The sequence below is a fragment of the Nerophis ophidion genome, linkage group LG06 (assembly GCF_033978795.1).
Source record: "Nerophis ophidion isolate RoL-2023_Sa linkage group LG06, RoL_Noph_v1.0, whole genome shotgun sequence".
NCBI lineage: Eukaryota > Metazoa > Chordata > Actinopteri > Syngnathiformes > Syngnathidae > Nerophis > Nerophis ophidion.
In genome coordinates, this window is record NC_084616.1 from 65,608,360 (window position 1) to 65,621,490 (window position 13,131).

The window sequence follows — 13,131 nt, forward strand, 5'->3', positions numbered from 1 at the left end:
GGGCCAACACAGATAGACAGACAACATTCACACTCACATTCACACACTAGGGCCAATTTAGTGTTGCCAATCAACCTATCCCCAGGTGCATGTTTTTGGAGGTGAGAGGAAGCCGGAGTACCCGGAAGGAACCCATGCAATCACGGGGAGAACATGCAAACTCCACACAGAAAGATCCCGAGCCTGGATTTGAACCCAGGACTGCAGGAACTTCGTATTGTGAGGCAGACGCACTAACCACTCTTCCACCGTGAAGCCCCACCAAGCATAATGATATCCACAAAGGTATATGAATAAGAAGGCATTTTTGAGCATGGTGCTGACAATTTCTGGATTGGAAGATTTTAATACATTTTCACGTCAGCGCTCAGGTGCGCTTGTCCGCAGCGTCGAGGATATCGGCGACGCAGCTTTTGGCTTCCTGCAACAACGCTGTGACTCTGGACTGAGTCTGCAACACAAAACAAGAGGTCAGGTGTGTAAACGCGAGCCTCATTCAATGTTGGACATCTACCTCCATCTTAAAATGATCATCTGTGATGTCCTGAAGGTTGATGATGACGTTATAGTATGCCCCAAAAACCGCCATCTCCAATGCTTTGGCTGCAACCTAGAAGCCACACAACCTTTTAAGTTTTCTACAGTAACATGACCGGGTGCACAAATCTCATGGTCACGCACCTGAGCGTCGGATTTACAACTGATATTCCCATAGAGGACAAGTTCTTTGAGCGGCGACCACAGGACACTGATTTTTAGGGCCAGAGCCAACGGGACACTCACCGCTCGCTTCAGACCGTCCTGCATTGCTGCCTCACGTCTGCCAGGACGCAACACAACCTCCGTCAAACGTTACTGCAACATGACCACACTTTTCTACCTTTTTAGTTCCTCCTGGGAATGTTTGGGCATCTTCAAAGCTGCCTACAATCAAACAATGAGAGAATGGGGTGTGACAATGGAATGGATACGGATGACGTGAATGCAGGAAGTGAATGGTCACCATGTAAGTGTTGAAAGCAGAAGAGTCGCTGTCCACCATGTCCAGCAGCTCGTTCATGGCCTGATGGAATGGAGGAATCAGCCTTCTCATCACACCGTCCACGCTCTCAAACTGTCTCTTGCCGTATGTCATTTGGCCAACCATGGCGCCAAGCGCCGCTCCCTGCAGTAAAAATATTATCATGGCAACAGAGTCGAACCGGATTAGGAACAAACAGCTTGTTACCAGGGCAGCCACGGCAGCAGACACTGATCCTCCACCGGGGGCTGCTGTTCGAGCTCCAACGCTTTGAACAAACTCCTTCAGAGGAAGAGACACCAGGCGGCCGTTGTCCTGCGACCTGACCATGTACCTGCACAGGTATACAATACGTCACGTTTGCGCGTTTAACAACATTAGTCGAGTTGAACTCACTCGATGATTCGTTCTTTTGCTTTGAAGATACCCAGCGAGTCCAGACCCAGCTTGCTGATCACCTGACCATGCACATTAAGTTTAGAAGGTTAGAAACCTGGGGACATACTTGTCAACCTTGAGAACTCCGATTTCGGGGGGTGGGGCGGAGGCGTGGTTGGGGTGGAGGCGTGGTTAAGAGGGGTGGCGTATAATTCACCAACTTGAGTATTTCATATATATTTCATACATATATATTAGATTAGATTAGATTAGATAGTACATTATTTATTCCGTCAGGAGAGTTCCTTCAGGAAAATTACAATTTTCAGCACAATCCCATTCAAGATCAGACAAACATTACAGGGAGACAGAACAGGATCGCTGACGGGTCTGCCGGCTTCCAGCGCCCCTTACAAAAACGACTCATAGCCATAGTACACATCCCTCTTACATTTGTGTAAGAGGGAAACATCAAACATCAAAGAACACAGAGGACATTAAAGACATTATATATATATACAGTACATATGTATGAAATACTTGCCTTTCAGTGAATTCTAGCTATATATATTTATTTTATTATATATAAATAGACTCCCTTTTTAGACCAGTTGATCTGCCGTTTCGTTTCTTTTTCTCCTATGTCCCACTCTCCCTTGTGGAGGGGGTCCGGTCCGATCCGGTGGCCATGTACTGCTCGCCTGTGTATCGGCTGGGGACATCTCTGCGCTGCTGATCCGCCTCCGCTTGGGATGTTTTCCTGCTGGCTCCGCTGTGAACGGGACTCTCGCTGCTGTGTTGGATCCGCTTTGGACTGGACTCTTGCGACTGTGTTGGATCCATTATGGATTGAACTTTCACAGTATCATGTTAGACCCGCTCGACATCCATTGCTTTCCTCCTCTCCAAGGTTCTCATAGTCATCATTGTCACAGACGTCCCACTGGGTGTGAGTTTTCCTTGCCCTTATGTGGGCCTACCGAGGATGTCGTAGTGGTTTGTGCAGCCCTTTGAGACACTAGTGATTTAGGGCTATATAAGTAAACATTGATTGATTGATTGATTGATATGAATAAAATAAATAGTTGAATTTCCGACGGCACCTATCAAATACACAGTAATAAAAACACAGTTGTTCTGAACATCCTTCACGAATTTGTTGTAGACATCCGCAAATAAGAACGGGATGTTGCTTCCAGCTATCAGCATAGCCATCTTTGTCTCAGCATAAGTTACACCATCGGGTCTCCATTTTGCGAGGTGGGCCATAATACTGGGTTGTGAACGATACTGCGCTGCGGACGCTTTGTGCTTCGCTGACCGTTCATGACTGAATATCCGTTCGGCCGCCGTGTTAAATGGAGAAGTCTGTTCTACAAAATTTCCAGGCAACATACCCCTTCCCCTTCGAAGTCTCCTGGATAAACTGAAATTCTTCTTTCCAATCGTTCTGGAACTTGCAAGCGTATTTTTTCATTTTGCCCGTCGACGGTGTAATATATTGGGTTGGAGTCAATAACCAGGCGACGTGATGAAGTTACGTCTCTTTACTGTGGGCTTCAGAACAGACTGTGTAATGCATAATCCTTGACTGCGCTTAAATGTAGAATATATTTACATTCTATTCTATGTACAGTAGATGGCAGTATTGTCCTGTTTAAGAGGGTCACAACATTGAGTCGGGTCTGTCTGCATGGAGCTGGAGGGGGCGTGACCTCCAGCTCCGCTTGAATTTCGGGAGATTTTCGGGAGAAAATTTGTCCCGGGAGAGGCGCTGAATTTCGAGAGTCTCCCGGAAAATCCGGGAGGGTTGGCAAGTATGCCTGGGGAGTCGGAACCAATGAACTCTTTTACCGTGTCTCTATTGGTGCTCTTACATACTTACCCGTAGTCTTTCAAGTTTGTAGTATGAATAGTAAAATGCGGTACAGTAGAAAAATGGGTGGGTGTGCAGTGACGAACAATTTCAACCCTCAATAGTCACCACATTGGCTTTAGTACATAGCAGAATGGGAGTGTAAAACCTGAAAAAAATCTCAGCTTAGGAGCAACTCAAACGGTGCAAACTAATACACATAAACATCCATCCATCCATCATCTTCCGCTTATCCGGGTCGGGTCACGGGGGCAACAGCCTAAGCAGGGAAACCCAGACTTCCCTCTCCCCAGCCACTTCGTCTAGCTCTTCCCGGGGGATCCCGAGGCGTTCCCAGGCCAGCCGGGAGACATAGTCTTCCCAACGTGTCCTGGGTCTTCCCCGTGGCCTCCTACCGGTTGGACGTGCCCTAAACACCTCCCTAGGGAGTCGTTCGGGTGGCATCCTGACCAGATGCCCGAACCACTTCATCTGGCTCCTCTCGATGTGAAGGAGCAGCGGCTTTACTTTGAGTTCCTCCCGGATGGCAGAGCTTCTCACCCTATCTCTAAGGGAGAGCGCCGCCACACGGCGGAGGAAACTCATTTCGGCCGCTTGTACCCGTGATCTTATCCTTTCGGTCATGACCCAAAGCTCATGACCATAGGTGAGGATGGGAACGTAGATCGGCCGGTAAATTGAGAGCTTTGCCTTCCGGCTCAGCTCCTTCTTCACCACAACGGATCGGTACAACGTCCGCATTACTGAAGACGCCGCACCGATCCGCCTGTCGATCTCACGATCCACTCTTCCCTCACTCGTGAACAAGACTCCTAGGTACATGAACTCCTCCACTTGGGGCAGGGTCTCCTCCCCAACCAGTAGATGGCACTCCACCCTTTTCCGGGCGAGAACCATGGACTCAGACTTGGAGGTGCTGATTCTCATTCCGGTCGCTTCACACTCGGCTGCGAACCGATCCAGCGAGACATAAACATAAGGTACACAAATATTCTGATGGTCATGTTTTATAAATGTGCAACAATGCTAATAAATTTGAGACACTAGTGTACTAAGAAGTAAGTACACTACATATACTTTGTACACACAGACGAGTAAACTAATTGAAGTATACTGACGCAAGTATTCCATTTGAGACACAGCCTGCCCTTGAGGTACTGTACACTATTCCTCACCATCCGCAATTTGTGCTCCTCCTCCAAGATGAAGAGTTCTTCTTTATGGATGTAGAAGTCTGCCGCATCCAGAAGAGCTTTAAGAGGAATCAAACCAACAATCTGGGAGCCGACAACCGGCAGCTTGAGATCCTGAAGACATGAGTGTAAGTTGTCAGCAGACGGAACTCATTTTACTTTTCCAAAGGTTGCTTTATTTTTTTGCGTAGTCACAACGTTACGCTCCTTTTATAATTTTGTGTCGGGGTTGAGCGTGTGACATGCAATTTGCCACTGAAACGCTGGGAGCAGTGTTTTCATATGAGTCACATAGTAAGCAACCAAGACACTCATCAGATAGTGTTACTGTACAACATATCACAACATCATTATATCCCAGCATCGTAGCATGGCAACATGATATCTTGACATATCATGAAATCGTGCCATCATCATCATCATATCATGACATCATAATATGGTATCATTATATTTTGACATCACCATACCATTGCATTATTTAACGATGGCATTATTAGACCATCCTTGAGTCATGAAATAATATTATGGCCTCATTATACCAGGGCATGAGTACATCATGACATCATTATATGGAATTATTGCATCTGACATCATGATGTATTACATATGGTGTATCATGGCATCATAAGATGACATCATCAGATAATGTCAACATGAAATGATGTCATGATGAGCATGTGTGAATGAGTAACGTCAGACCTGAGCTTTCTTGCAGACGGCTTCATAGGTGCAGTGAAGGGAGGTTTGTTGGTAGTCCAGGATGTTGGTGGACACCTGAGCAATGTTAGCTTCTTCCAGGTACCAGCCTATAGCTTGCACCTTTTTCAGCAACCCTGGCTGAGAAAAACACGTGGCTGAGCGTTCATAAAAGAAATCGATAGTAAAATGAGTTGCCAACAAATTCCATGTTGATGATTGACCTAGAAAACTTGAGTTTAAAAAAAAAAAAGTTTTTAGTCCCACGATTCGATTCAATATCGATTCTTGGGGTCACGATTCGATAATATATCGATTTATTTATTTTTTTCGATTCGATTCGATTCTCGATTCAAAAACGATATTTTTCCGATTCAAAACGATTCTGTATTCATTCAATACATAGGATTACAGCAGGATCTACCCCAGTCTGCTGACATGCTAGCAGAGTAGTAGATTTAAAAAAAAAAAAGCTTTTATAATTGTAAAGGACAATGATTTATCAACTGAGTGCAATAATGTAAATTTGTTTTAACTATTAAACGAACCAAAAATATAACTTATTTGATCTTTGTGAAAACATTGGACACGGTGTGTTGTCAAGCTTATGAGATGCGATGCAAGTGTAAGCCACTGAGACACTATTGTTCTTTTTTATTATTTTTATAAATGTCTAATGATAATGTCAATGAGGGATTTTTAATCACTGCTATGTTGAAATTATAATTAATATTGATACTGTGGTTGATAATATTCATTTTTGTTTCATTACTTTTGGTTTGTTCTGTGTCGTGTTTGTGTCTCCTCTCAATTGCTCTGTTTATTGCAGTTCTGAGTGTTGCTGGGTTAGGTTTGGTTTTGGAATCGGATTGCATTGTTATGGTATTGCTGTGTAGTGGTTTGTTGGATTGATTAAAAAAAATACATAAATAAATAAATAAAAATAAATAAATAAAAATCGATTTAAAAAAAAAAAAGAGAAGCGATTCTGAATCGCACAACGTAAACAATCCGATTCGTATTCGAATCGATTTTTTTCCACACCCTTAATATATATATATATACACATAAAATGTAGATATATGCATATATAAATACACATGCACACACACATACAGTATGTGTGTATGTATATATAAATATATACAGTATATTTCCTAGTGTAGATTCACACTGTCATGTCTGGGATCATGTTTTGTTTAAGTTCTGTTCTGTTTGTTTTTTGGACTCTTTTTAGTTCGTGCTTTGTCAATCCCTTGTCTAGTTTCCACGGTTACCCATTAGTTTCACCTGTTCCACGTTTGGACTCTCACACCTGTCACCAATCATGTCCTGTCTTTTTCTGTTGGTCGGTGTCGCGACAATAACGCTGTTGGACTTCTGCTACCATAGTTCCATGCCAAGTGAGTTTTGTCTAAATTAGAGCCACTTTATAGGTGTGTGCTTCATAATCCGATTAGTCGACTAATTGTAAAGATGTCATTATAGTCGTTAGTTGTAGCCCTTATTTGATCATATATATCATATCTAACATTATCAATCCAATCCAATCCACTTTATTTATATAGCACATTTAAACAACAATAACATTTCCAAAGTGCTGCACAGCCATGTTAAAAACAATTGTAAATAAATAAATAAATAAATACAATAAAATAAAAAAAGTATATATATATATATATTATGCTCCACCAATGACTGAATAAAAACAAATAATAAATAAATATGAAAACAATATAAAAACAAATATGATTAAAAATTATTTTAAAGGGTAAAATCAATTAAAACAGTAAAATAGAAATCAAAGTGTATAAAAAACACAGAGGACAACAGAGAACAGAGGACCACACAACTCACATAGTGTTAAAAGCCAAAGAATAAAAGTGGGTCTTAAGACGAGACTTAAAACACTCCACTGTGGAAGCAGTTTGAACATGGAGCGGCAGAGTGTTCCAGAGCTTAGGGCCGACCACAGAGAAGGCCCTGTCTCCCCTGGTCTTAAGTCTGGTTACTTATCAGTTTCTCAATTATGTCATGAAGTAGACATCCAATATTCCCAACATGTACCTGGTCTTTGCCTCGTCCTTGTTCCCTGATGTCCAGGGCAATGCGATGTGCCTGCTCTTTGGTACCGATCACGTTGACGTTGTAGGCTATGAGGAACTTACGAGCGCCAGTTACTGTAGCCCCCCAGGACGCCACAAAGGTGCTGGGTCCAAAATCAGGTGCCCACTCTGTCTGTTTCACCTGGAAAGAGAGTGAACGAACTCAGTTTTTAAGTAAAAACTAATTGTGTCTGATTTGTTCAATGACCCATCACCTTGTCAGGTAAAGCTTCGTACTCGCCAGCTCTCACTGACGGGAGACTTCTTCTTGCTTCGTTTTTTGCTGCTTCGCCATAAAGGAACACTGACAACACAAAACTGGTTCAAGTTTTCGATTGACATTTGATTTATTTTCTTGAGAGACGTCCAACCAGGCACGTGTAGCAAGGACGCCAATTTCTGTCCAAAGATGTTGGCGCAGTGGACGCAGTCCTCCATGCTGACGTTCTGGACAGGAATGAACGGACAGACATCTAGCGCTCCCATACGAGGGTGCTCCCCTGTGCGTGCACACACACACATGAAAGTAATAATGGTGTGTTCGTGTGTACAGTGGGGCAAAAAAGTATTTAGTCAGCCACCGATTGTGCAAGTTCTCCCACTTAAAATGATGACAAAGGTCTGTAATTTTCATCATAGGTACACTTCAACTGTGAGAGACAGAATGTGAAAATCCAGGAATTCACATTGTAGGAGTTTTAAAGAATTTATTTGTAAATTATGGTGTAAAATAAGTATTTGGTCAACCATTCAAAGCTCTCACTGATGGAAGGAGGTTTTGTCTCAAAATCTCACGATACATGGCCCCATTCATTCTTTCCTTAAAACAGATCAATCGTCCTGTCCCCTTAGCAGAAAAACAGCCCCAAAGCATGATGTTTCCACCCCCATGCTTCACAGTAGGTATGGTGTTCTTGGGATGCAACTCAGTATTCTTCTTCCTCCAAACACAACGAGTTGAGTTTATACCAAAATGGATACATGGATGATACAGCAGAGGATTGGGAGAATGTCATGTGGTCAGATGAAACCAAAATAGAACTTTTTGGTATAAACTCAACTTGTCCTGTTTGGAGGAGGAAGAATACTGAGTTGCATCCTAGGAACAGCATATCTACTGTGAAGCATGGGGGTGGAAACATCATGCTTTGGGGCTGTTTTTCTGCTAAGGGGACAGGACTATTGATCCGTGTTAAGGAAAGAATGAATGGGGCCATGTATCGTGAGATTTTGAGCCAAAACCTCCTTCCATCAGCGAGAGCTTTGAATGGTTGACCACATACTTATTTTCCACCATAATTTACAAATAAATTATTTGAAATTCCTACAATGTGAATTCCTGGATTTTTTTTTTCACATTGTGTCTCTCACAGTTGAAGTGAAGTGAAGTGACCTGTATTTATATAGCGCTTTTCTCTAGTGACTCAAAGCGCTTTACATAGTGAAACCCAATATCTAAGTTACATTTAAAGCAGTGTGGGTGGCACTGGGAGCAGGTGGGTAAAGTGTCTTGCCCAAGGACACAACGGCAGTGACTAGGATGGCAGAAGCGGGAATCGAACCTGCAACCCTCAAGTTACTGGCACGGCCACTCTACCAACTGAGCTATGCCGCCGCAGTGTACCTATGATGAACATTACAGATCTCTGTCATCATTTTAAGTGGGAGAACTTGCACAATCCGTGGCTGACTAAATACTTTTTTTGCCCCACTGTATATGTATCTTGGGGGATTCACCTGTGTGTTGGCTCATGTCGATCAGGTTGAATGCATGACGGGCAGCGTTCAGCGCGCCTTCCACCACAGCTTCAGGACTGCCCACAAACGTGTAAACAGTCCGGTTGGTGGAGGCTCCGGGGTCGACGTCCAACAGGCTGCAGCCAGGCGTGTTGCTGATGGCCGCTGAGATGGCATCAATAACCTGAAAGGTGATCACTAGAACATTTATTCTTCTCTCACATAAGCAAAACAAAGACTCCAGGATTAAGCATGTTGAGCTTCCTGCAGCTTGCTTCTCAATCAATCAGTCAGTCAATCAACTTTTAAAAGCTATTTTTAAGTGTCTTAATGGATCAGCCCCTGATGTAATGTGTAAAGAAATACAAAGATACAGTAGTGAAGGTGTGCAAACTTGAGCTGCAGTCGGTGGGAGATGTAAAGTGTAAAGGTGCCGGACCACTCTGGGTCAGTCTGCGTTCTCAGTGAAGGCTTCACATCCGTGGAACTCTCGGCCTCTGGAGTTAAAGTCAGTCGAACATTAACCTTTTCTCCAAACAACTGGAAAAGTGGCTTAAGGAAATTCCGAATTGTGAGCAATAGAACTGGATGCCGTATGGACAAATGGGGCCAACGATTTTCAATGTATTTTTATGTTATACTTGTCTTAATCCTTTTGTATGTGTTTTTCCACTTTTCTCAACGTTCCTTTAAAAGCCTAACCAGGGACGAGGGTTGCAAATTAGCCTGTGACTGGAAGTCTTATGTACTTTGACAGTTGTTACATACATATTTTTAAAGGTGTGTTGAAGTGTGCCCAGACCTGAAATTGAAATTGTGTGAACCACAACCAACAGACCATAACAAAATTCCTGTAGGACACATCTTACATAATAATAATGATGATAATAAAAACAATAATAACAAAAGATTACCTCTTGATTTCGCCCCTCTGAGAAGTTTGGGACACATTCCACCAGTTGAGCCATGCTGTCTTCACACGGAGCTCCAAATGGAACCGCCTGGACCAGTCACTTCACTCCTAAATCCTAACAAACATGCACACACACACCCATAATATGTGTCTGCACAGCCGGAGGCTGCAGTATTAAATCATTAACATCTGCGCCCCTGCAGGATAGAATGTGTACTGGAGATAAATGTGTTCATTACTAATGTGTGTCACTGTCAGGGATTTAAAGACACAAAACCACATGACTCCACTGGACAAAGGTCCTGCCCACAAGTTCTGTGTACAATATTTGTTAAGTTAATGTTAAAGTTGAAGTACCAGTGATTGTCAGACACACACTAGGTGTGGCAAAATTATTCTCTGCGTTTTACACATCATCCTTGATCACCCCCTGGGAGGTGAGGGGAGCAGTGGGCAGCAGCGGTGGCCGCGCCTGGAAATCCTTTTTGGTGATTTAACCCCCAATTCCAACCCTTGATGCTGAGTGCCAAGCAGGGAGGTAATGGGTCCCATTTTTATAGTCATTGGTATGACTCAGCCAGGGTTTGAACTGACAAAATATACATTTAGGCCTCCACTCAGGCTTGATCCCAGGGACCCCAAAGGATTTTGCTCAAAAAATATTTAAAATGTGTCATTATTTTGTATTATTGTTATTCAACGTTTAAATCGCTAGATCAACATTAGGTCTATCTGTCAATATAACGTTTTTAAAGATTTAAGTCATATCAATCAATCAATGTTTACTTATATAGCCCTAAATCTTGCACATTTTGTCAAAGAAAACCCTGTTTTGTTATGGAAAAAAAAAACACAAAATATGCAATAGTTTACCCCAATAGAATTTTAAAGTGGAATATTTGTTGAGTCCCACTTCTCTGTGAGCGCTTTGAGTGTCTAGAAAAGCACAATATAAGTCTAAGTTATTATTTGAGATTATAGAATAATTGGAGCCTTAAAAATGTCAACACATAACACCATTGATTTCAATTTTTTTTTTTTTTCTTTAGCAATGACACACAAAAAATCGCACTAAAATTATGGGCATCCAAAAGGGTCCTACTCAATTAAAATAAACCCTTTTTTTTTTTTTTTACTGTTTACTTTAAACACAATCTTCTTGAGATCAACTTCAGATCCATCTGTCAATTATAACTTTTATTGTTGTTGATGTTTTTTGTGTCTTCTTATTAGGGCCTTCTTTAAAAAAAATTAAAAGAAATTGTTTTTTATATGGCAAACACAAAATGTGCAACATTTTCCCCCCCAAATTTCTCAAAGTGGTATATTTAATGTGACATTGATTTTGATTAAAACAAAGAAAAAATTAAAAGAAAATAACAGCCTGCATGGCAGCTTTGTGTTATTAGAGTAAACATTGCAACATTTTCTTGTCACATTTCACCTGTTTTACTCTTTTATACCACTTTTTCAGTTTTTAATTTTTTTCATCGTATTTTTAGAATGTGCTTAGGGCCGGTAAAAAAATTACCCGCGGGCCGTACTTTGGACACCCCTGACGTAAACAAACTGAAAACATGTTTTTTGAAAGTCAAAGGTCATGTTAGCTCATTAGTTGACCATCAACTACTATTTCATAAAAAAAATTACAACAGTTAAAACAACATTCTTTGGCTCACTGTTGCTTGCATTGGAACTTTGAACTATGGACTTGAGCATGTCCATGTTTACTTTTTCTTTCTTTCTTTCTTTTTTATTTTATTTTGAACATGAACGTGAACACACTTACAACATAATACATCAACAATCCCACATCATTTCACATCACATCATGTCCGAAAAAGAGTAGGAAGAAGCAAAGATTATTTAATCCTACCCCTTTCCCACGTCAGAGCGTCTACAATTATATACATTCACCCACTGACCTCTTTTATGATAAAATGTCTTCCGTATGTTTAATATGTTTTAATGAATTCAGTCATTATTAACAAACTGAGATGAAAAATATCTTATTTTCAATAAGGTTGAAAGTGTTACTCATAATTCTTCTTCTTTGTACTTTGTAAGCACTATTAATTTGAACAGCCTCTAAACTGGATCATATCAGTACAATGTTTAACTTCTGTTTTAATTCCACATACTGATATGCTAAAGGTTGTAAGTGTTGTACGTGCATACAAATGTTTTAAATTAGATTGTCCTCTAAGGTTATATTTCTCCTCATTATTTGAGAAGAATTGTTGTACATTCTTTGGTAGCAGGTTATAATTTGCTTTGTACATCGTTTTAGCTGTTTGCAATTTTACCAAATCATCGAGCTTTAATATTTTTGACTCAATAAATAAAGGGTTTGTATGTTCTCTATATCCAACATTACGTATTACTCTAATTGATCTTTTTTGTAACACAGTTAACGAATGTAACGCACATTTGTAGTTATTTCCCTATATTTCTGCACAATAACTCAGATATGGTAACACTAGCGAGCAGTAGAGAATATAATGTTTTCTGTTAAAAAAAATGCACTTTTTCCAACCTTTATATCTGTTATATTGCTTAGGGAGGACATTTGTTAACAACAGTATTTTAGGGAGGGATGGATGAAATCTTAAAATAGAGAGGAAGTAAAACAATGTCCTCAACGCCTAAATAAATCAACACTGAACTCCCCTGCAAATACTACATACTAAATTCTACACAAGTGGTTCTCAAATGGGGGTATGGGTACCCCAGGGGGTACTTGAAGGTATGCCAAGGGGTACGTGAATTTTTTTTTTAATATTCTAAAAATAGCCACAATTCAAAAATCCTTTATAAATATATGTATTGAAAAATAGCAACAATTCAAAAATCATTTATAAATATATTTATTGAATAATACTTCAACAAAATATGAATGTAAGTTCATAAACTGTGAAAAGTAATGGAACAATGCAATATTAGGTGTTGACAGCTCGATTTTTTTGTGGACATGTTCCATGAATATTTCTTTTTTTGTGAAGAAATGTTTAGAATGAAGCTGATGAATCCAGATGGATCTCTATTACAATCCCCAAAGAGGGCACTTTAAGTTGATGATTACTTCTATGTGTAGAAATCTTCATTTATAATTGAATCACTTGATTATTTTTCAACAAGTTTTCAGTTATTTTTATATCTTTTTTTCCAAATACTTTAAGAAAGACCACTACAAATGAGCAATATTTCGC

General features: G+C 40.7%; 1 protein-coding gene across 1 annotated transcript; it reads right to left on the bottom strand.

The window, feature by feature from the left end:
- Positions 1-320: 320 nt before the first annotated feature.
- Positions 321-10,080, bottom strand: ftcd (formimidoyltransferase cyclodeaminase). Its single transcript, XM_061904618.1, has 14 exons — positions 9,924-10,080; positions 9,010-9,193; positions 7,644-7,772; positions 7,488-7,576; positions 7,235-7,414; positions 5,171-5,308; positions 4,451-4,582; positions 1,418-1,479; positions 1,229-1,355; positions 1,004-1,165; positions 881-924; positions 682-820; positions 515-610; positions 321-451 (listed from the first exon to the last, which is right to left on the bottom strand). Exons 1-14 carry the CDS (start codon positions 9,975-9,977, stop codon positions 368-370), a joined length of 1,620 nt encoding a protein of 539 aa, XP_061760602.1. The 5' UTR covers positions 9,978-10,080; the 3' UTR covers positions 321-367.
- Between the last annotated feature and the right edge of the window lie 3,051 nt (positions 10,081-13,131).

Excerpts from the sequence above, each read along its gene's own strand:
- ftcd (XM_061904618.1), bottom strand. The coding sequence starts at position 9,977 with ATGGCTCAACTGGTGGAATGTGTCCCAAACTTCTCAGAGGGGCGAAAT. Across the intron at positions 7,577-7,643 it reads GTCCTTGCTACACGTGCCTG|TGTTCCTTTATGGCGAAGCA; the intron begins GTTGGACGTCTC and ends TTGTGTTGTCAG. Across the intron at positions 452-514 it reads ATGATCATTTTAAGATGGAG|ACTCAGTCCAGAGTCACAGC; the intron begins GTAGATGTCCAA and ends TTTGTGTTGCAG.